Source organism: Pongo abelii, chromosome 10 (assembly GCF_028885655.2).
Source record: "Pongo abelii isolate AG06213 chromosome 10, NHGRI_mPonAbe1-v2.0_pri, whole genome shotgun sequence".
Taxonomy (NCBI): Eukaryota; Metazoa; Chordata; class Mammalia; order Primates; family Hominidae; genus Pongo; species Pongo abelii.
Window position 1 is genome coordinate 67,567,229 of NC_071995.2, and position 26,510 is coordinate 67,593,738.

The 26,510-nt window shown below is 36.7% G+C and overlaps 1 protein-coding gene across 7 annotated transcripts in view; it reads left to right on the forward strand.

Moving 5' to 3' along the window:
• Positions 1-24,748, forward strand: part of FRS2 (fibroblast growth factor receptor substrate 2) — a 112,602-nt gene extending 87,854 nt beyond the window's left edge. For 6 of the 7 annotated variants that reach the window (XM_009248017.4, XM_002823507.6, XM_063712190.1 and 3 more), the window contains 6 exons: positions 7,682-7,776; positions 14,558-14,649; positions 15,877-16,063; positions 16,823-16,981; positions 17,667-17,830; positions 19,553-24,748. In XM_009248017.4, coding sequence (XP_009246292.1) covers positions 14,584-14,649; positions 15,877-16,063; positions 16,823-16,981; positions 17,667-17,830; positions 19,553-20,503 — 1,527 coding nt within the window. In that variant the 5' untranslated portion in view covers positions 7,682-7,776; positions 14,558-14,583 and the 3' untranslated portion in view covers positions 20,504-24,748. Of the gene's footprint in view, positions 1-5,657; positions 6,064-7,681; positions 7,777-14,557; positions 14,650-15,876; positions 16,064-16,822; positions 16,982-17,666; positions 17,831-19,552 lie in introns of those variants that run through there. The other variant, XM_054527397.2, reaches the window with a different exon arrangement.
• Positions 24,749-26,510: the final 1,762 nt, after the last annotated feature.

A 26,510-nucleotide genomic window follows, 5' to 3' on the forward strand; every position in this document is an offset into this window, starting at 1 on the left:
CTACTTGGCCTCCTAAAGTGCTGGGATTGTAGGTGTGAACCACGTGCTTGGCCCAGCTTTATTTTATTTTAATAATAGTTTTTTTTTACCTTTTTTCGTTTTTCATTTTTGAGACGGAGTCTCACTGTCATCCGGGCTGGAGTGCAGTGGCACGATCTCAGCTCACTGCAACTTCTGCCTCCCAGGCTCAAACAATTCTCCTGACTCAGCCTCCCAAGTAGCTGGGATTACAGGCACGTGCCACCATGCCTGGCTAATTTTTGTATTTTTAGTAGAGATGGGGTTTCGTCATGTTGGCCAGGCTGGTCTCAAACTCCTAACCTTAGGTGATCTGCCCGCCTCGGCCTCCCAAAGTGCTGGATTACAGGTATGAGCCACTGTGCCCAGCCCCTTTTTCTTATACTTAATTTTGTATCATGAACATTTTGTCTTTGTCATTAAATAGCTTTTGAACAATACTTATTTTAAGAGCTCTATAAAAGTTAATCACAGGGATAGATGTGCTCGGATGCAAACTTTTCTGGTAAACTTTTTGTTGTTGGCGTTTCATGAGGGGGAATGTTACAAAACATATATACAATTGACCCTTTAACAACACAGGGTTTGAACCGTATGGATCCACTTATAAATGGATTTTGTCAACCAGAAAGTATTTGCGGGATGCAAAATTTCCATATACAGAGGGCTGACTTTTCATACACACAGATTCCACAGGGATGACTGTGGCACTTGAGTGTGCACGTGTTTTGGTCCATATAGAGGCCCTGGAACCAATACCCAGATACACCAAGGGATGACTATACAGAACAAACATTTTTATTAGTGGGATACTTGAATCAGGTGTGTTAGATTGTAACAGTTATTTTGAATGCACTGCTCTAGAAGTAGAGAATAAATAGGCAAATTTAGTTTTCTTTGAGAATATATTTAACAATATTTTAGGTTGATTTAAATGCAGAAACATTTAAATGAGCTATTTGTGAAACAATTTGTTTTGGGGGTTATAGTTGCTTGGCATTTGGCATAGCTTCTTTTGATCAGTGTGTGTGTGTGCTGGGGGGGCGGTGTACACATGGTATACACATTTCATGTACACATAGTCAATATTAGACTTAAAAAAAAAATTAGAGATGATGTCCTGCTATGTTGCACAGGCTGGTCTCAAAGTCCTGACCTCAAGCAATCCTCCTGCCTCAGTCTCCCAAAGTACTGGGATTACAGGCATAAGCCAGCACACCTGGCCCATATTTAGGCTTTTAATATTAGTCTAGTAACATCATATCCACCTGAGTTTGGAAATACAGATTTATAGTAAATTGTGCTTATACATTTCTATATTCAGTTTTGAAAAATATCTTTTAATTTACTTTTCTTTCTTTCTTTTTTTTTTTTTTAAGTCTCTGTTACCAAGCCTGGAGTGCAATGGCGTGATCTCAGCTTACTGCAGCCTCCGCCTCCGCCTCCCAGGGTCAAGCGATTCACATGTCTCAGCCCCCAAGTAGCTGGGACTACAGGCATGTACCATCGCACCCGGCTAATTTTTGTATAGAGACGGGGTTTCATTGTGTTGGCCAGACTGGTCTTGAACTTCTGACCTCAAGTGATCTGCCTGCCTTGGCCAAAGTGCTGGGATTACAGGCGTGAGCCATCGTGACCAGCTTTTATTTACTTTTCTGTTATCCATCATTAATGTTTATTTAGTTCTAGGTTAAAGGTATCATATATAAAAAGTGAAGATGCCTAGGGATTTTCTTACATGTCTTTTAGTGTTTTATTGATGTTTATGGTTTGAATAATATTAGTTTGCGTATTTAACGTGAAGCTTGAAATTAGAGTGACTTGGATTTAAATTTTGTTGTTTTAAAAAATAAAGCCATAAAGCCAAATGCTTTTTAAGAACTATTAGGTATACCATATTAAGGAAAATATTGTAAAATTCATACTGTGGTTTTACCTCCTACAGTTGCTCAGTTTAGTAAAAACTTCATTGCCTATAAACATGAGTGTAATAGAAAAAACTGAATTGATTTTAAGTTACTCAGTGATTACATTAAGAACAACTTGGCATTTATTTGGGAAATAACAATTCCTTTGAATTTCACAGTATTTTTTAGTAAATGGGTATTGGGTTAAAGATTTTGTATGATATGTGTTTTTCATAAGTTAAGTATTTATTATGCTAGAGTTCTGTCCCTGCTAAGGGATTAGTGTTTATTAGTAAATTTCTAAACTAGAGGTTTATTATGAAGGTTAAGTGACCCTTTATTAATTTGACACAGTTGTAAGATTAATACGTAGAAATTATCACTGAGCTAAAGAATAAAAACATGGAATTTTGATCTACAGTGTTTACAGAAAACTGAATGCACTGACTCTATGAGATCAAATCTATTCATTCAGATTTTCAGAGTTAATAATAATCGTTTTCTAGAGAGTACCTATACTTTCTTACTGCTACCTTAAAAGCACACACCTTTGCTTTCTGTGGTGCGATCTGTGAATGTTTAGTGGAGAGAGCTGTGTGATTGCTCATATAGAATGTTCATCCTTTTGGTGTTGCTAGAGGATGGTATTTGATTTCCTTGTATATGTTTTTATACTAAACTAAGAGTTTCTTTGAGAGTTCTGAAGGTTGATTTTGTGTGTGTGTGTGTGCGTGCGCACGCTAGGATTGTTGCCCTTGGTACTGATGACCTTATTGAATTAGCTAAGACAGAGTGACTCATCTGCTGGATTTGCACATATCTTAGGGCAGACATTATGGGTGCTCTGATTTAATTGTCTAAATTTCATCACCAGTGTTTCCTGCTATAGATACGTACCAAGATTAACTATGACTCCAGGATAGAGTTATGACCAACACAACTAATGGTAGAGATAGTATTTTGTATCATCTTCCATTTTAGCTTTTTCTTTTTTTAAAAAGCAAGTTTTTTTAGCAAACTATTTTAGTAATATTTTCTTAGTATTTGCCAAATACCCACACAAAATTGTTTTATATATATGTGTGTGTGTGTGTTGTTTTACACACAAACAAATGAATCTCTCTCTATATATATATTGTTGGATTTCTGTTCCTAAAAAACAAAATACATGATTAAAAGGGACTTTGTCAGATTCACTGTGAGATATGGGGTTAAAGTGTGTGAGTTTTCTGGGTCTAGAAGGGAAGAGGGAATCTGACGTTCAGGTCATTGTACAGTGACACTGCACGTCCAGTTGCTGTCGGGGGAATGTTTATAAATGGATGTTGTGCCTTGAAGGTTAGACTTTGGACATCACAGACAGTAAAACACTATTAATTGTATTCTTACCAATGTTAAGTTAAATTCTTCTTGTATGTAATCTCAATTTTCTGCCTCCATGGGAAAGTATTCTGGTAGGACATTAGTGGTTTATGTAAGATTTTAAGGGGAAATGTGAATTACCCTCAGTAGTACGAACTGACCCTTGGTGAAATGGCCATGTGCCTTCTTTCCTACCTATCTCCTAATATTTTCCCGTGCACACCCTACATTCCAGCTCTAAGGAACTACCTGGTGCTCCTGGAGGAGGCTGTGTTCTTTTAGGTTTGGGGGGTTTTGCATGCTTTCTTCTTAATCTGGATTGCCCCTGCCCTACCTAACTTCCATCCACCTTTCAGGACTCAGTATAGGGACCAGCTTTCCCAGGGAGCCTTTTTTGATGCTTATTTCTGTCTTTCCTTCTGTTCTGTATTGAATGTTTTGATAGCACCAGCACATGGGTCTGCAATTCTGCCACATACTCATTTTCTTGTCTGTCTCTCTCACTAGACAGTAAGCTCCTTGGAGTCAGGGAATGTGTCCTTTATCTTTATTTCTAGCATTTAATTAACTCAGTGCCTGACACACAGAATAGGTGCTCAGAAAATACTTGGTAGAATGCCTCAGTGTATGGATAGGGAAATGAATTAATTCATTGTTTAATTTTCTCTTTAATATTGATAGTTGCTTAAAAATCATTTTTATCTACTAAGTAACCTTTTGTTAGCTTAATTCAAGCAACTATGTCTGAAATAAAGAAATGCCACTTTAGGCTGGGCGAAGTGGCTCACACCTGTAATCCCAGCACTTTGGGAGGCTGAAGTGGGAGGATTGCTTGGGCCCAGAAGTTTGAGACCAGCCTGGGCAACATAGACCCATCTTAAAAGAAATGCCACTTTATTAATATTTAGATTTATCCACAGAAAAGTGAATTGATGACAGTTTAAATATACGTAAGCATATGCTTAATCTTTCTTGATCATACTGGTTTTACTTATCTTTTATAGAGAAATGAGAGGAATCTGGTTTAAACTGCAGTTCAGGGAATTTTGATTAGCTATAATTGCCAGAAATTAAGGTACCAGATATTGAAGTGATTTGTAAGTAATGTAATTGATTTTTTTCAAGAGTTAAAAAGGGGATGAGTGGAGGGTTATGAATTATGAAGCAGTTCATCAACATTGACCTCAGATTAAAAAAAACTAAAGGAAGAAAGATCTGTTTAGGAATGTGCAAATACAACCATATTCATGGATGGATGCTTAAAAATAGTCACGTACCTTTGTAGTTTTGTGTATAGGTGTCTACTTTAAATTTTCACCTAACAAGGGAACTGTTGCAGATGTCCTTGCTTTTGACATAATGGCTCTGATTTAAGGCAACTAGCAGACTGTACTGAGAATCTCCCCTCCTTAGCTTTTTTTTTTTAAAACTCTTCTTTTTCAGAATAATATAAATAATTCAGAAATCTTTGTCAGTGTTAAGAATTCACAGGAAATTAATGTGTCTATTAAAAGACCTACCCAATGGTTAAAAAAAAATAATAATAACAGCCAGACCATGGACACAACACGGTTTTTGAATGCCATCCTCTTGATTGTTTTAATGTAATAAAACATGGCAGTTTGCTGTGCCCCAAAATTAGTTATGTTGCTATGCTTCCAACTATAGACATTCTTTCCTGGTTGTATTTGAACAAAATTACTGTAGTATAAGCCAAATTCCCCCTCATTGCTAGTGAACCGAAAGAGCATATATACCTTCCTAAGCACCAAATTTATAATCATACTTGTGAATAGAATTCAGTGTTCTGTTTCCATGTCATTCTGCAAGAATCATATTTGGAATAATTTAGGACAGCATTACTAAATTTATTAATGTAATGCTTGTTATAAGGATGTGCTCAAGTTCTAGATTTTCTGTGCTTACAGTGCAAACGTCTTTGTGAAATAAGAGACAGAATTTTACTTGTAATGGTGATATAATAATGCCTTATCTTTTAAAATGCTATTAATTTTCAAAATGTCTTTATATCCAGAGTTTTTTTGGTCTTCATAGTAGCTCTGTGAAGTGGGTGTCCTAATCTTACAAATGAGGGAATGTAGGCACAGAAAGGTTGACTGATGGTCAAAGGCATGCAGCATTGTAAAATAACAAAGTATTGTTATTTTCACAGCTAACATTTACTGGTGCTTACTATATGTTAAACACTGTTTTAAGATTTTTGCGTGTATTAATTCATAAGTGATTGGGCTTTGGTGTCAGATCAAAATTTAAGTCTAGCCCTTCTGATAAGTTCTTGACCTTGGGAAAGCTACCTAACCCTTTTAAGCCTTGGTTTCCTTATTTGGAACACAGAAATAATGGTAGTATGTACCTTATTGGTTGTTTGGATTAAATGAGATAATCCAAATGACTCTATGTGTGGCATACAGTAAGGTAAATTAGTTTGCTATAGAAAAATAGGGTGGTGGTAGACAGCATTTAGTGTAATTTTTAGCGTCTTGGTAAAATTGTTTTCTTTTTTACTAAGTATCATAGTCGATGCAGTTATATATACCTATTTTATAGAAAAATACTGGTGTTACAACAATAAGATTATAGTTCCATATAGTGCCTATAACCACCTCTTCTCTTACTGTCTCCTAATTATCTTTTAGTTCTTAGTCTTCCAACAGTGGGGAGAAACCAAAGGGGGTTAAGAAGTCATAGAGAGTGTCTGAGGCATCCAGTGGACACCCACGGTCCATTGGGTTATGTTCATTCCAGGAGTACTTTGGTATGTCAGTTGCTTGGAACTCAGAATGTGTTTTCTTGTAAAAAGTATCCTTCTAAATGAGGCACAAAAAATCTTTACTCCCCGATACAACTGATATGCTGGATATTTGCACTGAAAAACAGTAAAACCAAGCAAAAACTCTGCAATACATTGGCAGCATTAATCAAAATAATTAAACAATAAAATTGAATAAATATTGATTCTCAAGAGATTAAAATAATTTCTGGAAATTCATGTAGAGACTTTTTAATGTTTTTAAGAGCTTAATGAGTTGGTACAGTGATTCTTTAATATGTTTAACTTCATTTCAAAGCTTATGAATTTTCATTGATAGTTAATAGGTAGATCACTATCATTTCTCTTAATTTTATGTGCAGTCATTAAATTCATTGCAGGATAAGAGTTGGAGAATGCTTATAAGTGGAATGAAGAATGAGAGGAATAGAGATGTTTCTAACTTAATTGGCCAAAATCCCCTAGAATACATTTTAAAAGAGTTTGGCAAAGAGAGTATATATTCACCTAAAAGAAGTGGTTTATGGTAGAATTAGTTCAGCCCTGGGCAGTTTTCCAAGCCGGAGATAAAGCATGGCGTATATTTGAGCTCCTGGAGAAAAGAAAGGGATAATAAAGAAGAGGGACAGGATTGCTGCCCACCTTAAAGTGAGATGTAGCAGCATCTCACAAGGAGTGTAAGCCAACACCTGGCATGCTGATTTTATATATAAAATTGAAGTTCAGAGTTGAAATTGTTGCATTTGAAGTTCAGAGTTGAAATTGTTGACTGTGGGTACATGGTTTTGGAAATGTTCATTTTGGCTATCAATCATATTTGTTCTCTAGTTAATATGTAGATTAAAATGAGACTATTTCCATAACTCCTAATAAAATGCCTGATACAGAGTAGGTATTCAGTAAATATTAGTGTCCCTGTTTAAGTGAGTTTGAGTTTTTTTGTGCTGTGAAGGGTAAATAAATTGACCAGAAATTTTTCAAAAATATATTGAAATCTCTTGTAACTCTGGACTGTAATTTATCACTGTAATGTCACTGTTCTGTGATTCTGTGGCATGCTTGTTCATACTGTTGATTTTCTGATTTACTGATTTTTCTGAACTGGTTTTGGAGGGGTCTTGTGGAATAGGAAGATATGGAGGGTGGATTTTGAAGACAGTCAGCTCTTCAAGAGGAATTATGGTGAGTGAGGTTTAGGAAATGTCACTGGGGACGGAGAATTAGTCTGCTACTGGCTAAAATGGGTTTTAGAGCTGGAATGGAACCTTAGAGGTGGTTTAATCTAACCCCTCATTTTACAACTATGGAGATAAGTATAGAGAAGTGAGTTGTGCAAGTATTATAGCTGTAGTAGAGAAGCCAGAAACATCATAGAACTTAGACTATCACATTTTTACTTTTTCTTCTGAAAAAGAATGGTAACATGTGCATATTATATTACTTTTTAAAATTGATGTTATATGTTAAATACTTTTTATTCAATCTTTTAGACTTTTGAGTTTGTTTAAATAGATTAACTGAACTAACTGTGCTGCCAGAAAGCTCATAAGGAATATTATTCTTTAGAAATGAGAAATTCTCAATGTTTTTCTTCTGTTTTTAGGTTAAGTCAGCAAACAAAGAAAACATGGTATTTTAAAGTATGATTAAACTCCTGATGCTGCAGCAGAGGCTAAGAATATTAATGGCCAGATCTAGGTAAGTTGAAGTTTATTTATTTTTTACATCCCTAAACCTACATTTACAATTATTTTTTATTTTTATTTTAAATACAGATGAGGTCCTGCTATGTTGCCCAGGCGGTTTTTAACTCTTGAGCTCAAGCGATTCTCTACCTCGGCTTCCCAAAGTGTTAGGATTACAGGCGTGAGCCACCACTCCTGGCCTATAATTTTTTAATGAGAGAATTTAATAATGTTTTCTTGAACTACAACCATTTTTCTTCCTGATTGCTGACACCACCCCCCTACTCCCAAAGGATGAAGATAAATGGCTTTAATTAACTAAGACATGTTTACTAATTTAAAGTATTCAGCAAACTTGTTATAGCATTGCTCTTCCCAAACAAAAGCTACCTTTTATTTTATTTTATTTTTATTTTTAATTTAATTTAATTTTAATTTTAACTTTATTTTATTTTTTGAGACAGAGTCTTGCTCTGTCGCCCAGGCTTGGAGTGCAGTGGCATATCATAGCTCACTGCAGCCTCAACCACCTGGGCTTAAATGATACTCCCACCTCAACCTCCCAAGTAGCTGGGACTACAGGTGTGTGCCACTATGCCCAGCTAATTTTCTATTTTTTATGGAGACAGAGTCTCACTGTGTTGCCCAGGCTGGTCTTGAACTCCTGGGCTTAATTAAGCAGTCCTCCCACAACAGCCTCCCAAAGTGCTGGGATTACAGGTGTGAGCCACCACACCCGGCCTACCTTTTGTTCTTAAATGTACCCTACTTACTTTTGTATGTTGCTGTCTTGAGTGAGCATAATAAAATCATTTGTGTTTTTGCTGAGTTACGAACTTGGAGGAGTGTATGCAAATGAGATCACATGGTTGTTCCTCAAGTGTTTACAATATTAATGCATATTATTAGGTGTCACATAGCTCAGATGTAGTCTTCAAATATTAATCTGGTGGTCATAAATGCAGGATATCTAGTATCTAGCCTTTTCCCTTGCCTCAGAGTTTGTGGTTTAGGAGAAAGAATCAGAGATGTGGATGAAAACTTCACATTAAAGAGTTCTCCTTTCAGGAATTGGAAGATTGGCCACAACTGCCTATGTTCCAGCTGTGTCTATCCCTCACTCATGCTAAGCCTATTCTTTAGCCTTACTGAGGCCACCTGTTTTTTTGTTTTGTTTTGTTTTGTTTTGGGTTTTTGCCCCATTTTCTATTTTGTTAGCTCTCTTCTTTCTTTACTTCTTTCCTGACTGGATGTGATGATCTGTCACTTCAAACCTCTGTATTGCCAACATACTTTAGTATCCTTGCGCTCTTACCCTCTGACCCTGGGTCAGTTGAACTGTCTATCCTGTGGACTGCTCAGCACAGCTAGCAAAACAGCATAATCTTGCCTCTGCAGCCTCTGCTGAGTTCTCCTCTCAGCCTACTTAATAATCCTGCTCTCTTTTCTTGGGTAGCTCCTAGGTGACTAATCCTGCCATTCTCAAGTCCCTAATTCTACAAGCCTTGCCTTCTCTTTTACAAAGGAAATGTAGGGTGATAAATGTTACCTACTTCAGCCTCTTTTCTATATTCCACCCACCCTTATATCTTTCCTCTCTCCTCAGAGAATGAAACATTCCTCCTTCTCTGGGTAAACCTCTCAATCTGGGCCCTGGAACTCATCTCTAGTATCCCCCTCTGTCTTGATCCATCAATTAGCCCTTCTCTTTTCTTTGTTTTTCCTATGTTTTTAAACTTCCCTGACCTACTGATTATAAGCCTGTATAAATCTATGTCATCTTAAAATACATAACTCAAGTAATGTATTCTCTTTTGAATATATTCACACCCTAGCCCTCTCTATTCTTTATTTTCTCAACCAGTTCTTCAAAGACCAATTTCCGTCCTCTAAGGGTTACGTCTTTATCTTCCACTTGCTCGTTGCAGTTTGGCATGTGTCTCTGCCATGGATGGTGCCCTCCTGCTTGATGCTTACTTTTCTTAGTTTGTATTCTGATCTTATTTATTTATTTTTTTATTCCTTCACTGGCTTCTCTTTACTCCTGTATTTAAACATATTTGTATTTCCTCAGAATTTCAACCACAGACCAGTCTTCATACTATCCTTGAGCCAGTGTTCAAGAGCTTAAAATGTGACATGTGTTCTAATGTTTTACCTTCTCCCTCAAACACATACTTATGTACTTAACTATTGCACTTGGACATTCCCTGGGCTCTCAGTTTAACATATCTGAACAAATCATTATCACTTCCTCTTGAAGACTACAGTTTTTTGTATCTCAGGTAATAGAACCCTGGCACCCTTTGTCTGCCATGCTGGAAACTGCCTCTGTTTTCCATTATGTCAAGTCAGTTCTTTGGTGCCACTGACTTGTCCTCTTAAATGTTCCTTAAATTTATTCTTTTCTTCTTCATTCCTACCATTGCTGCTCTTGTTTTAGGTTTTTATCATATTTCATTTTTTAATAATCCCAAACTGATTTTCTTTCCTCTGAGCTAAACTCCTACTTAAATTTATCATACATACGGTTATTTAAAATGCACTTCTGACCACCTCACTTTTCTACTTAAAATACATCAGTGGTTTTCCATCATGTGTAGGATAAATTCCTTTCTCTTTGGCATGGCATACAAGGCTTTCGTATCACATATTAGGCATTTCATTAATTATTGTTGTATTGAACTCAAACATTCAGTGTGGATAGAGTCCCCAAGTAGGTTGCACTGCCACTCATATATCACTTAATGGTGGAGATACATTCTGAGAAATGTGTCATTAGACAGTTTCATTCATCACTGCGCAAATGTCATAGAGTGTACTTACACAAACCTAGATGGTATAGCCTACTATACACCTAGGATATATGGTATAGCCTATAGCTCCTACTCTACAAATCTGAGCAACATTACTGTACTGAATACTATAGGCAGTTGTAACACAATGGTAAGTATCTGCATTTCTAAACATAGAAAAGGTACAGTAAGAAAACTATAAAAGAGAAAAAAATGGTATACCTGTATAAGGCACTTGCCATGAATAGAGATTACAGAACTGGAAGTTGCTCTTGGGTGAGTTGGTTAGTGGGTGGTGAGTGAATGTGAAGGCCTAGAATGTTATTGTACACTACTGTAGGCTTTATAAAACTGTACTCTTAGGCTATGCTGTTTAAATAATTTTTTCTTCAATAATAAATTAGCTTACTATAACTTTTTTACTTTATAACCTTTTAATTTTTTGAAACTTTTTGACTCTCTTATAATAATATTTAGCTTAAAACACACACATTCTACAGCAGTACAAAAGTATTTTTTTATATCCTTTAAGATTTTTTTCTGTTTTAAAATTTTTAATTTTTTTTTAACCTTTAAAACTTCTGTTAAAAACTAAGACAAAGACACAAACACACACATTAGCATGGGCCTATACAGGGTGAAAATCATGCATATCACTGTCTTCTCCTCCTACATCTTGTCCCACTGGAAAGTCTTCAGGGGCAATAACATGGAGCGGTCATCTAGGAAAACTGCACCTTCTTCTGGAATACCTCCTGAAGGACTTGCCTGAGGCTGTTTTACAGTTAATTTTTTTTTTAATAAGTAGGAGTATACTCTGATATAATAGTAAGATATGTAGTATAGTAAATACGTAAACCAATTACATAGTCATTTATCATTATCAAGTATTACGTACTATACATAATTGAATGTGCTATAGTTTTATACACTGGCAGTGCAGTAGGTTTTTTTTTTTTTATACCAGCATTATCTCAAACACATGAATAATGTGTTGCACTGTGATGCTGTGATAGCTATAGTGTCAGTAGCTGACAGGAATTTTTCAGCTCCCTTGTAATCTCAGGGAACCACTGTCATATATGCAGTCTGTTGCTGACCAAACATTGTTATGTGGCTCATGACTGTATATCCCTGCCAGCACAAGAGGTTCTACCTTAACAGGTAGCTTATGAAGATGCCAAGTGGAGGGATGATTTTCCTGCTCCTTTTGAGAAAAAAAAAAGTTTAAAAACATTCCTTTGGAGCATCGTCTTTTGAGGCAAAAGCCATACTGTAGTAATCTTTTAGCTCTTCATATTTCACAAGGAGGTCAGGGAGAACGAATATGTAATTTCAAGAAGACTTTTAAAAAATGTCTCTATCAATTATCCCTTTACTTAAAATTTCTTATATTACTCATCCTATAATTTATTAATATTAAACATTTACTATTTTTTAAAAAATTAAATGTTTATAGAATATGTGCCATGTCTGAGGCAGGAGAATCTCTTGAACCTGGGGGGGGCGGAGATTGCCGTGAGCTGAGATCACGCCATAGCACTCCAGCCTGGGCAACAAGAGCGAAATTCCGTCTTGGGGGATTTAAAAAAAAAAAAAAAAAAAGAAAAAAAAGAATATGTGCCATGTAAGTTGGTATGCTTAGTGCCCTGGAAAATGAACAAGACAAGATTTCCTATCTTTAAAGAGATCACAGCAAAGTGGATGGTGCAGAAAGATAAACATTGCAATAGAGTATGATAAAGACCACAATAGAGTTATGCCATTCTATTGTGGGAACACTAGAGGCAGGCTATCTTCAAGGTCACTGGAAGATCAAGTCTCAAATCTAGGGAACATGTCCCTAGCTTGTTCAGGCTGCTTTATGGTTGGGCCCCATTTGTCTTCCAGTCTACCCTGTAGTCCAGTCATACTGAACACCTCACTTTCTCCTGAATGTGGTGTGACACTTCATGACTTTTGTCTGTCTCAGGTGCTTATTTCTCTTTATTTTGCTTAGCACATTGTTTCTGCTCTTCTTTTAAATCCCAGCTCAAATAGTGCTTCCTGCCCTGCCTAACCCAGAAAGTTAGTTGCTCCCTTTCATGTGCCCACAGTACTCTGCTCATATCCTAATATAAGGTTTATCGCAGTGCATTATCTATTTACATCTCTCTCTCTCTCTCTCTCTCTCCCCCTCCCCCCCCCTTGACACTCACAGCTCTTCAAAGACAAAGAAGGTGACTTATGTGTTCTTGTACTGTGATACTTAGCTGGCATATTAGTTAAAGCAAAAATACCAAATATCATGAGTCTTAATTAACTTTACTATTATATGTTATCCTATACACTTTTGGTTTATACGCTAGTACACTTTTTCATTTTCTTAATACTTATACCTGCTAGGGATCCTTCACATTTGTTTAATACAGTCCATTTAAATCCAGGTCCTATAGCACCTGTGATTAAGTACTAAGAATGTAAGTGTTAAGTACTGGGAATGTAAAAATGAGTAAGGTTCATCTGTGCTGACAAGGGGCTCACAGTGGAGGAGAAAAGACAGATAAACAGACACCTGCCACAATTTCTACTCAGTACAAAGTGTGATAGATGCTATGATACTAGGAAGCCCAGGGTGCTTTGTTAGCATATGCATGATGGTCATACATAATAGTATAACTTGCCTAGTTGCTTGGAGTCAGGGAAAGCATCCTAGAGGAACTGCACTTTGAGTTGAATCTTGAGAAAGGAAAGAAGCAGAAAGGGAGCAGCTTGGAAGGATGTGAGAGACCAAGATGCTCTGGGGTAACTGCAGCTTGTTTATTCTGACAGGACTAAGAATAGGGCTTGAAACAGAAAGCAGGGAGAGTCTAGACTGCATCTGTTAGACAGGGATTACATTGTATCTGATCGAATCTATCATACTGAAGAGTTTATACTGTTAAACTGAAGATAGTGGAAAGCCACTGAATAATTTTCAACAAGCTTCAATCAAATTTATGTTTGTAATGTTATGTTTTGTAGCTTCTGTGCTTCCTTCCTTCCTCCTTTTTCATATATTGTCATATTCTATCTGATTATTTCCCTTGTTTGTAAGTGATGCTTTGGAGTTTTCTTTGTCTGCTCAGTTGGAGTGTTCTTAAACACTCAATGTCAGGTATATAACCACTTACCTCTAACCTTCTATGGGAAAGGAGTATTAAATAGACATGCTATATCAGTTTTGCCAGTATTCTGTGTGTTACTTTACTGCTTAATTTTGAGTTGTCTTTCTCTCTTACCAATGCACTATTTGAAATTTGATTTTGTTTTAATTACCAATGAACTCTTGTCTTGTGGAGACGTAAAAGATACTGCAATGAGTAACAACAGTCAAAATACCTGCCAAGCCAGAAGTTCACCATCCCTTTGGTGATTTTTTATTTAAAGAACAAGCCAGGCCTGGTGGTCCTGTAGTCCCAGCTACTCAGGGGGCTGAGGCAGGAGGATCACTTGAGCCCAGGAGTTTGAGCCCAGCCTTGGGCAACATAATGTCTGCCTGCCTGCCTGCCTGCCTGCCTGTCTGTCTCTGTCTCTCTGTCTGTCTGTCTCTCTCTCTGTCTCTGTCCCTCTCTGTCTCTCTCTCTCTCTTTAAAGAAGGACATGAAATTCCTGATAAGCCACAAAGGGTTAATTTCATTATTAACTCTTGAACAAAAATTAATTATTTAAATAATATTATATATGAGACCTTAAGTTGGTTTGTTTTTTAGATGATTTTAGAATGGGTGACCTTTGCAAATTTAACTAGAAATTTGAGATTTGTTCGACATTATTAATGCCTCACAAAATTTATTCTCATTATTACTGAGTAAAATCAACTAGCTAGTTGTAAAAAATCTAGCTGCAGCCATGTACCTTGTTGGACTTAATTTTCTGCATCAGAATAATGTTTGTGTTAGATGATTTCTAAAGTCTTTTTCTGTTTACAGTTTTTGTATCCTTCATCTAATAAATTTTTCCAAATTATTTTTCATGTAGTGCACACATGGTCTTCTGAAGAAGCCATGGGTAGCTGTTGTAGCTGTCCAGATAAAGACACTGTCCCAGATAACCATCGGAACAAGTTTAAGGTCAGTAAAACTGGTTGAGTTATATATCTTACTGCCTAGTTGGGTGTTCTTCTTTTATTTCACTTAACATATCTTATTTCTGGCTTTTATCACCAAACCCTTCTATTTCCCTTTCTTTCCACCCTGTCTTTCTTGATTTAATAAACGATGACAACATTTTCTTACAGTATGGATTTTTTTTTAGTTTTCCTTCGGTCTTCTGTATCTAACTAGCCATACCGTTCTGGTAATACTGTTTTTAAAATGCCATTTTACGGGGTGCCTTTTCAGTCTCATCACTGTCTTTCAGTTATTTTCATGCGTGCCTGTGTGATTTCTTAACTGGACTCTACCTCAAGTCACCCTCTGATTCATCCTGTAGTCACCATCAAATTAATCTTCTTTCGTCATTCACTAACCTCTTTGCTAAAATTGTGTGGTGTTATTTTACCTGTAGGCTAAATGCTCCTATAGCTGTTTTGTGTCTGATAATTTGACCTCGATCTCTTACAAAGAATAGCCTTGATCACAGAAACCTAGGTGTAAATCTGTCACTTTATAAGCTTTGTGACCTTGGGCAGGTTACGTTATTACTGAGCCTTAATTCCATTTTTGTACAATGTAGTCTAGGATTGTTATGAGGGTTAAATACATGTAAAGCTCTTTTCCTACTCCCAGGGGAATAGTAACTTCTCCCTAAATGTTACCTACTGCTCTTAGTCTTTGGACGTTTTCTGAAGCTCAGCAGTACAAAGCCTTTCCTTATATGAACTCTGTGCCAATCTATTTTGGTGTCTTTGAAAGGTACTTTTTTTGTTCTGCTTTAACATTGTGTCTTTATGATGTCTCCTTTATCTCCTGACCCACTAGATTTCCCCTCTGAGTTTATTTTGTGCGTAAATTTATTTATACTAGTGGTCCAGCTAAAGGCCCTCCTCCTCTTAAATGAAGGTGTCTCAACAACCTTAGACCACAGTTCCTGCCTTCTGCAGCCTCTGTTGCATTCATTTGTCAATTAATCATACACTGTTTTGTGGTATTGACTTTGTGTTTCTACATTTTGTTTCCCCAGTGGGAATGTAAATTTCTTACAGATCTGAACTGGGTGTTACATGGCTACATAGTCCATGCCTGATACACACATTGGTTGATGAATGAACTAACAAATTACAAGTAACTAATTAGCAACAATGCATTTTCCTGACAAATTGGTGACATATTTGCATGACTGTCACCTTCTTTTTTTAGGTCATTAATGTGGATGATGATGGGAATGAGTTAGGTTCTGGCATAATGGAACTTACAGACACAGAACTGATCTTATACACCCGCAAACGTGACTCAGTAAAATGGCACTACCTCTGCCTGCGACGCTATGGCTATGACTCGAATCTCTTTTCTTTTGAAAGTGGTCGAAGGTGTCAAACTGGACAAGGTAGAACCTTTGTTTTTTCCCCAAATATTGTATTTGAAATTGTTTTTTCAGCTATTCTGTATACAAAGATTAAATTAATATTTTTCTTCTGAAGAAAATCCCAAAATAAACAGGTTGTTAAGAAAAGGTATAGTATACTATGTATTAATTTATCAGCTGTTTATTAAGCACATTGTCTATGTGAGAAATTTTGGCTCGTGTTAACTTTAAGATTTTTCAGTAAATGATTGGGTCTGCTAAATTGACTAAGTGTCTTTATCATTGATTTTTTTACTACCTGCTACTTGAATGGCCTTGACAAGTTACAGGACTTCCATTGAATGTTAAATTTCTTGTCTATAAAAGGGAAATGGTAATACCTATCTTTTAATTATTGTAATAATTAAACAAGATAACAATTGGAAAACACCTAGGGACTTTCCAAGGGGCCTGTTACATGGCAAATGATCACCTTGGAATAGTGAATTGGGCTCCCCCTGCTGTTAAGAAACAGACTAGCGTAAGTGCGCAGGTCTTGATTTCATTAGCTTTGTTTTGGGCCATCTCCCTTAGACGAATGAAAATTATTCTGTGAACTTTTGGCGGGGGTTTGTTTTGAAACAGGGAATAATCATTAATTTATCAGATATTTATTTAAAAGGGATTTCTTACTCTTGGTGCATAGAATGCTTACTTTACAATTCTGCTCTTTGTCAAGTGTTCCTATAGTTTTTTTTAAAGGTATGTTAACTATTTCTCCCTTTTGGTTTATATTTGTAGGAATCTTTGCCTTTAAGTGTGCCCGTGCAGAAGAATTATTTAACATGTTGCAAGAGATTATGCAAAATAATAGTATAAATGTGGTGGAAGAGCCAGTTGTAGAAAGAAATAATCATCAGACAGAATTGGAAGTCCCTAGAACACCTCGAACACCTACAAGTAAGTACCCCTTTTCCCTTTCACATTTTGAATAACAGACGTTTAGTTGTAAGCTATAGATTATGGGTATTTAATCAATAACACATTAGAAATCACCATTGGATAACAGAAGTATAATGGTTATCAGTTTTTAAAAACAGCTGTAGGCCAGGCGCGGTGGCTCACGCCTGTAATCCCAGCACTTTGGGAGGCTGAGGCGGGCAGATCACTAGGTCAGGAGATCGAGACCATCTTGACTAACACTGTGAAACTCCATCTCTACTAAAAAAATACAAAAAAATTAGCCGGGCGTGGTGGCGGGCACCTGTAGTCCCAGCTACTCGGGAGGCTGAGGCAGGAGAATGGCATGAACCTGGGAGATGGAGCTTGCAGTGAGCTGAGATCATGCCACTGCATTCCAGCCTGGGCGACATAGCAAGACTCCATCTCAAAAACAAAACAAAACAAAACAAAACAAAAAAACACAGCTGTAGTTCTAAGTACTTCTAATATTTAAAAAATGAAAACATTCAGTATTTCATATTATGTAAAATATGGAGCTGGGGGTAATACTACTTGTGCTCTGATTTCTGCTGTCTTGGCAGAAAGACCTCCTATAATCCTCTCAGTACAGATTCAATTCTTACTCATTTTTATTCTCTCTGCCCCGCCCCTCTTTTCCTTAAACCAATAAACAAAAACTCAGCTCCAGGATTTGCTGCTCAGAACTTACCTAATGGATATCCCCGATATCCCTCATTTGGAGATGCTTCATCCCATCCTTCAAGCAGACATCCTTCTGTGGGAAGTGCTCGCCTGCCTTCAGTAGGGGAAGAATCTACACATCCTTTGCTTGTGGCTGAGGAACAAGTAAGCACGTGCTACTGTGTAACAGCAATAATGATTGTTCAGAGTTAGGGTATCATTGTGCTAATACTGGAAGATTTTATTCAGCTTGAAGTTTAACTTTATCTGTTTGTAAATTACTTTTGTAGTGAACAATCAGAGGAAATAGCATATATTTGCTGGTTTATGCTCAAATATATGTGGGTATTCAGGGGAACTTACCATTAGAGTAGCTTGTGGGTTCACAGAAGAGGTACATCTATAGATTAAGAAAGGCATAACTAATGGTCAGTTCCCATTATAAGAACGTCCAATGGATTAAGAGTTTATGCTGCTTTTCATATTTTAGCCATTATAGTCAGTGAACTACTAGTAGGAAGGTAGATTTTGCTGTTAATGTTATGGAGTTATTTAGTGTTCCCGAGTATTCTAGTTTTCATGTGTGGAATGAAGTATCTGGTTGGAACCTCTGTATTAATTAGTTATACTTATGTTTTGTAAACCATATGTCACATTGAAAAGTTTTTAGTGTTTTTAAAATCAGTTTCTTTGTGTTCTTTACATAATGAGTTGTTATATTATTTACTGAAATTACATGAGTCTTGGTCTGTCGCCCAGGCTGGAGTGCAGTGGCATGATCTCAGCTCACTGCAACCTCCACATCCCGGGTTCAAGCAGCTCTCCTGCCTCAGCCTCCCAGGTAGCTGGGATTACAGGCGCAGGCCACCACATCCAGCTAATTGCTTCATATTTTTAGTAGAGATGGGGTTTCACCATGTTGGCCAGGCTGGTTTTGAACTCCTGACCTCAAGTGATCTGCCTGCCCCAGCCTCCCAAAGTGTTGGGATTACAGGCATGAGCCACTGTGCCCGACCCTTGTAAATATTTTTATATTATCTCCCCAAAATACTATTAAGCTTTTCTAAATAGTGATAATTTCTTACTTGGTGGCATTTATTTTATATATATGCATTTTACAGAACTCTTATTAAATCTAGTGGAGTTAATCTTCTTATACAGTCAGATCATCAGTAAATAAGGATAAACTTATCTCTTTTCAAAGTCGTTATTTATTTCTGGGTCATGTTTTAATGCTTTCAGAACCTCTACAACAGCAGCAAAATGATAATCCCTATTTTGTTCCTGATTTTTATTTTTTACATAATATTTATCATGTTTAACAATAAAATATAATGTTACATGTTATTTTATTTTATTTTTTGAGATGGAGCCTCACTCTGTTGCCCAGGCTGATATGTAATGGTGTAATCTCGGCTCACTGCAACCTCTGCCTCGCGGGTTCAAATGATTCGTGTGCCTCAGCCTCCAGAGTAGCTGGGATTACAGGCGCTTACCACCACGCCCAGCTAATTTTTGTATTTTTAGTAGGGACAGGGTTTCACCATGTTGGCCAGGATGGTCTCGAACTCCTAACCTCAAGTGATCCACCTGCTTCAGTGTCCCAGAGTGCTGGGATTACAGGCATGGGCCACTGTGCCCAGCCTGCGTGTTATTTTGAAGTCGTTATTCTTTTATCAAATTAGGAAGACATTTCTACATTTCTCCTTCTCTTTCCACCTTTTTATTAATAAAAAAATAGGTGCAAAAGTTTTGAAGTAAGAGTACATTTGGAAAGAAAGTTAATAAAGTTAACTGTTGTCAATAAAATTAACCGATGTGGTCAGGCTTTTTTTCAGTTTTGTTTTTTTAAGTAAGTTAACTAATGCACTTTCTGTTTTGCTTTAGGTACATACCTATGTCAACACTACAGGTGTGCAAGAAGAGCGGAAAAATCGCACAAGTGTGCATGTTCCATTGGAGGCAAGGGTTTCTAACGCTGAAAGCAACACACCAAAAGAAGAACCAAGTAGTGTTGACGACAGGGATCCTCAGATTCTTCTTGAACCTGAAGGAGTCAAATTTGTTTTAGGGCCAACCCCTGTTCAAAAGCAGTTAATGGAAAAAGAGAAACTGGAGCAACTTGGAAGAGATCAAGTCAGTGGAAGTGGAGCAAATAACACAGAATGGGACACTGGCTATGACAGTGATGAACGAAGAGATGCACCCTCCGTTAACAAACTGGTGTATGAAAATATAAATGGGCTCTCTATCCCTAGTGCCTCAGGGGTCAGGAGAGGTCGTCTGACATCCACCAGTACCTCAGATACCCAGAATATCAACAACTCAGCTCAGAGAAGAACTGCATTATTAAACTATGAAAATCTACCATCTTTGCCTCCTGTTTGGGAAGCCCGCAAGCTAAGTAGGGATGAAGATGACAATTTAGGACCAAAGACCCCATCTCTAAATGGCTACCATAATAATCTAGATCCAATGCATAACTATGTAAATACAGAGAATGTAACAGTGCCGGCAAGTGCTCACAAAATAGAATATTCAAGGCGTCGGGACTGTACACCAACAGTCTTTAACTTTGATATCAGACGCCCAAGTTTAGAACACAGGCAGCTTAATTACATACAGGTTGACTTGGAAGGTGGCAGTGACTCTGACAACCCTCAGACTCCCAAAACGCCTACAACTCCCCTTCCACAAACCCCTACCAGGCGCACAGAGCTGTATGCCGTGATAGACATCGAGAGAACTGCTGCTATGTCAAATTTGCAGAAAGCACTGCCACGAGATGATGGTACATCTAGGAAAACTAGACACAATAGTACTGATCTGCCCATGTGAACCTGGAAAGCATTATGTTGTTTGCACCTTTGTGAAGTTTTTAAAAATGAAGATGCAAGTGCTTCATTTTCATTTCTAAACACTAACTCCTTTTATAGACTGATAAAATTTTTTTCTGAATATTTCATGTGCATCTTTAACTAAAGGGAATTAATGTAGAGCAGGTACTCCTTAAAGAACACTAATTTCATTATATACTACTCGTTGTACAGCAGCATTCCCATTTTCACAGTGCCTATTTAAAATGAGAGTTGAAGTAAATGACATGCTGGTTGATTTTTATCAATATTCTGGACTTAACACATATCTTTCATGTCTAAGTCATGGTTGGCTTTTAAAACTTTTTATAAAGCCTCTTGACAATGTGCATTGCTAACAGGTAACTATAGGTTTTGAAAGTAATGCTCGTAGATTCAGTGTTCACAGTATGTGGCCTCCAGCATGTAACATGAGGAATCCTTTATTTCATTAATTAATGGCTTTTTGACTTGAGCCAAAACATATGTAAAGGAAACAGAAGTACCACACCTCCTCTTATACCAGTCAGCTCCTTTGCCTGCAGTGTTACTAGAAAGCGGCCTGTGTCCATGAGTATGGTTTGCTATTGGTACACTGAAAGGCAGGAAGGAGGCAAGATTTTCTATTTACTCATCTCATGATGTCATTTGAAGGGCATGTCCAGATATCTTAAAATTATAATAGGCTCAAGAATCAGTCTCAGGTCACTTTACCCAAAAACATTTGAAAATCTGAACCACAGTCTCTTGAAAGTTTTTCTCCTATAGATTATTGACAACACATTGTTTTCTGGAGGCATTTGTGCCATTAGGTTTCCATTTATCTTCAGTTTTTTTCTTTGGTGTTTGGGATGTCTTATTTTGTTGCCTTATGTCCTTTTCAATTTAAAATGTTTGAGTTTGTATATAGTTTTGAAATTGGATTATGTGTTCATTGTTGTTTAGTTTGCATTTTTGTCAAATTATGGTTTCGAAGGTTCATTTGGAACTTACTGTTATTCTGTAACAGGGTTGCCCTTGTCCAGTATTTATTTATATGCTGTTTACTTTTCAAGTTGATAAAAACATTCTCCAATTCTAAATTTACTTGTGTCCATAGGTGATCTCTTTAGCAAACTGAGAAAAAAAGGAAGATACTTTTAACATGCAAAGTTCCCTCAAGGTGTACCGTGTTTTCTCTGTGGGCACTCTTCCCCAGCACTTTAGCAGTAATTCCCCCAGCTACACGCTGCAGTTGTACTCTGCCCACTCTAGTGTTCCTCAGCTCTGCTGTCCTTTTACTTGTAGCTGGATCTTTGATTATCCTTCAATTTCCATGAAATATTAATATTGTTGCCAGCATAGCAGGTACAGTGGAAGTCTTGTAGCAATGAGATTGTATCATAATTTAGGATTTAAAATGAATTAAAAGTTTATATAAACTGAAGAGTCTCCATATGTCAAACTCTTGGAAAATCAAAGATGTTCCAGTTTCCTAAACACTAGAGAATACGAGAGAAGGTAGAGTGGAAAAGGTTAGGTAACCTTGCAAAATATTTTACTATTTTCTCTAAATATGAGGAAGTTTGAGATTATGATCTGGATCTACCAGATATAACTAAGGTTAATTTAGCATGAAAAAGTTTTAGTCATATTAGCATCAAACCTAGTCAGTAACCGAATCATAGGACAATGATGGATTAGGAGAACAATAGAGTGGGATCATTATAAAGAAAATAAATTATTAAAAGTTGTCTTTATCGTTTTCAGTGCCATTTTTAGTGTCTTTATTATAAATCAATATCAGTGTATTTTATCATTCTATGTGCATAACAGAATTTTCTTTTCCCTCTTTTGTTCCCCTGTGAACTTGGTGCTTATTAAAGTGTTCACTGTTCTCTTAAAAGAGAGCAGTGGTATAGGTGTGCAGTTTCCGTGATGCAGGTTCCATTTTTAATATATTGTTCCACTTATCCTTTCTTCTGAGTAAATTGCTAATTGTGCCAAATTTATGTAATAGTTTTTGTAATGTGGAATAAGAATTATGATGGAACCATTGCACATAGTTTTTTCTGAAACAACCAGTCAAGGCAGAACATTAATCTCCAAATGAAAGGGCTGATCTATTTATTCATTTTGGAGGTTGGGTACTTTATTCTTTCTTTCCATCATCCTTTTCATTGTTTCCCCCGGATTCTAATTAGTTTTTATTTTTTTTTAGATAACTCCAATATAATCATTACAGTTTATGCTTTAAATACTATGTGCTTTAAAAAGGAAAATGGGACCAATTTGTCTGCTAAGAATTTGATTTTAGGTACTATAAGAGTATTAGGAAAATACATACAACTGGTGTTAATTTCTAGATATTTTCTAGAAATCACTTGTGTTCCTATTTAATAAAAGGTAATTTAGAATACTACTTGGCCTTTGCAGTAGTTTAGTAATGGGCATTACGCTGTGTCCTGGAAGGATGTACCTATTACTAGGTGCATTTTAGAATGAAATATTAATATTTTATTAGCATATAATTGTGGCCATATATCTCAGATTTTCTGAGGCAGATCTAATTTTAGATAATTCTGTTGGTAGACCATGTGATCCTTCTTTTTGGTTTTGGAAATATAATCATTGTTAATGTTTTCCCTCCAAATAGAATACTGTTTTATCCATACAAATCATAACAGCATCTATCCCATGCCAGGGTTGGAAACTGATATTGGTATTACCTGTGCTTTTTCTTAGTGTGTTTTATTTCCCAGTTTCATCTTCTTTTAAAAATGAAAATATGGTGCCTTCCCTCCCTCCAAGGAAGACTGGCAAATAGTTCCTTTTATTTACTGCTGCTGTGGAGTGATGAGATATGCACTTTACTCTTGAAGATTCAGCAAAAAGCTTTTCACTTCCCAGTATATCCAGAATACATCATATCTGGGACTTAGGAAAATTTGCCAAGCAGTCTTTGTTTTTATAGATACTAATGTTGACCCTCTCCAGCGTTCAATGTTATAAATAGAACAAGTCAAGCTAGTGTTTGTTTATCTCCTCCCCTTCCCCAAAACTGTGGCACAGCATATAAAAATGTACCTCAATAATGTTCTATTAAAAATGGGACAGGGGCCTTATGTTTTCATAATTTCCCAACAATGTGCCGCCATATTTTTGCCTCAAGGTAAAGGTTTTAACAGATGAAAAAGTACTTCCCAATTCCCCCTGTGCTATTCCTAACCTATAATGCCCAAGTGTTTTGTGCAATGTGTAGTGTGTGTGTATAAATACATACATTCTTGAAATAGACATACTATCAGAGACATCATTCACAAGTAACTGATGTATTGGCATCTCATTCATATTTCTGATGTGTGAGGTATATGGTACTAATTACCTTTTCCTTGATGTTTGCCAAATTTGAATAAAGGCATTGGTACGAAATTACAGAATGTAAAGAAAATGTTTTTGGCTTGAAAAATTAACAAATATTTTATGACATACCACAGTATACTCTGCCCAAACCAGCACCCTATCTATCTTTCCTGTTCTTTACATCCCTTTTCCCCATCCCTACTTCCTCATTTTTTTGGGGTATAACACAGTTCTTTTGTAGCATCATTATAATTGCAGTTCTATGGCAATTGGACAGTTATAGCATGGAAACAGACTGGTATAAATAGTACAGTAGTCACCAGTGTGCCACATTTGCATTAGTAATGCAAAATATACATTTTATAAAGGACAAACTTTGTGTTATGTTTTATTTTCATTACATTGTATAATATTGTAAGACTATTGTATGTCGTAATTTGCATTATAAATGTTTTTTTCCTACGTAAAGGCATAAATATAGCAACTTTGTATAAAGGTAGCTTATTAGATTTTTAATTTTTTCTTTTATAAAAAATTGTCTAACAGTGGGACTACCATTGCCAAATTGTATATGAAATATGAATTTTACCCCCATGGTTAATTTCTTTTATAAGCATTCCATATTTCTCTAATAAAAGACATAAGTGATACTGTACTATGCATAAATTGTATCTTAATGCTGTTTCAGATCAGCATTTTAAATTTTGGTTTGCATTTTTAATATTGGCAAAACATAACCACTGTTAATTAAAATAAAACCTTGTTGTATATGTAACAACATAATTTGCCCTCTATCCCTTCCCACCCTTTGTTCTCTATTTCTCCCTATCAGTGCCAACTTCATACATTTTGTAGCATGGCAATAAAATATAACTTTTACACTGAGGCCGAGTGTGGCTTTTTGGAGGAAGTGGGGATGGGACGATTGCCCTCTAGTTGTCCTTTGCATATGACTGTTTTTTGCCGTATAAGCCATGTCATCAGGCATGAAAAGGTTTCTCATATATGATGTAAACATGCTTTTAAGGACAAGTGTGAATGTGCTTTTTAAGCTTAATTTTTGTCATGACAAATAACTAATTTTTTTTATCTTTGGAGAAGTCAGAGTTCTTTACAATCAAACGTTTATTAACTGGAGTACTTAGAATAAGCTAGTAATTGAATTTAGTTCAAGGGCTAAGCAACACATTTTTAAATCCTTATTTATTGTAGAGTATTAGTATACTGTCCTACAAATTATGTAAAATATGGTTTAATATTAGATGACTTTGGATTTTGCAATGCCTTTCTGTTGTCATTCTAGCATAAATATCCATGATGAGGTACTCAAGTTGATACTGGAAGCTGAGCTGATCATACACTGACCTGAAGCATTCATGAAAAGCTGCTTTGTTGAATAAAGTCTGATTGGAGTTCTTTTCATGCTCACTTTCCCCTTATTGCTGAAAGTAGATTGCAATAAAACCCCAATAAAACGTTTGGTTGGATATCTACTTAAAAGTTTTATTGTATTTATATTTCACATACTACTTGAAACTTTGTGACATTTTCTTTCCTAGTCTCATATCACTGCCTCCATTTTCAAAATGAACATATCAAAATGAAATTGTAACTATTTGACAGGCTTTCTCACAGTTTTAGCTGTGTGATCATTCCAAATAGTAATTCTCAGCTCTGGGACTTCAAACCTGTTTTTAGCCACTGAGTGACATTGCAAAGCCTTAGTTGAGTACAGGTCAAGATGGAAATTATTTAAACAATGAAGGAGATGGACATGTCCACAAATGATTGATGTAACTGGCATGATAAAGACACACACAAAGGAAGGGCATCCAACTCAGCCTAGGGGTGGAGGTTTTCAAGCAAAGCTGCTTGGAGCGGGTGATCCCTGAGGTGGTTTGTTGAAAATCTTTGTAGCTTAGAGAGGGTGTCCTAGGGAGAAGGGATAGCATGTGCAAAGGCACAGAGGTATAGAAAGATCATGACATTCAGTGGTTGCAAGAGGTTCCAAATGACTAAGCGCATGGAGAGCAAAGGCAGGGTTGGGGGATACAGAAGAAGGAAATGAGAAACAGATCACAGAATCCTAAAGAGCTTTTGTTTAAATTAGGTGAGAGAACTTGAAGGATTTTAAACACCAGAAAAATAATAGTTTAGAAAGATTACTCTGACAACATGGATACGTGAAGGGCACAGTATTTTTGTTGTTGTTGTTGTTTTTGTTTTTTGAGACAGAGTCTCTCCCTGTCGCCCAGGCTGGATGGAGTGCAGTGGTGCAATCTTGGCTCACTGCAAGCTCCCCCTCCCAGGTTCATGCCATTCTCTTGGCTCTGCCTCCCAAGTAGCTGGCCCTACGGTATTTTAATAAAGCAGGGAGACTGGTTAAGAGGCTTTTTCAGAAATGGAGCCAGATCTGATAAATCCGTATTCAAAGGCATTGTTAAAGCACCGTTTAGATTGTTTACTGCTGTGCAACAAACCACCCTAAAATTTAGTGGCTTAAAGCAGCAATCATTTAATGTCTCAAGTTGCTATAGATCGAGATGGGCAGGGCACAGCAGAGATGGCTCATCTCATATGATGTCTGGAGGCCTGGCTTCCTCACATGTTTTGTGCCTATGCTAGTATGGTTCAAGCAGCTGAGGGCT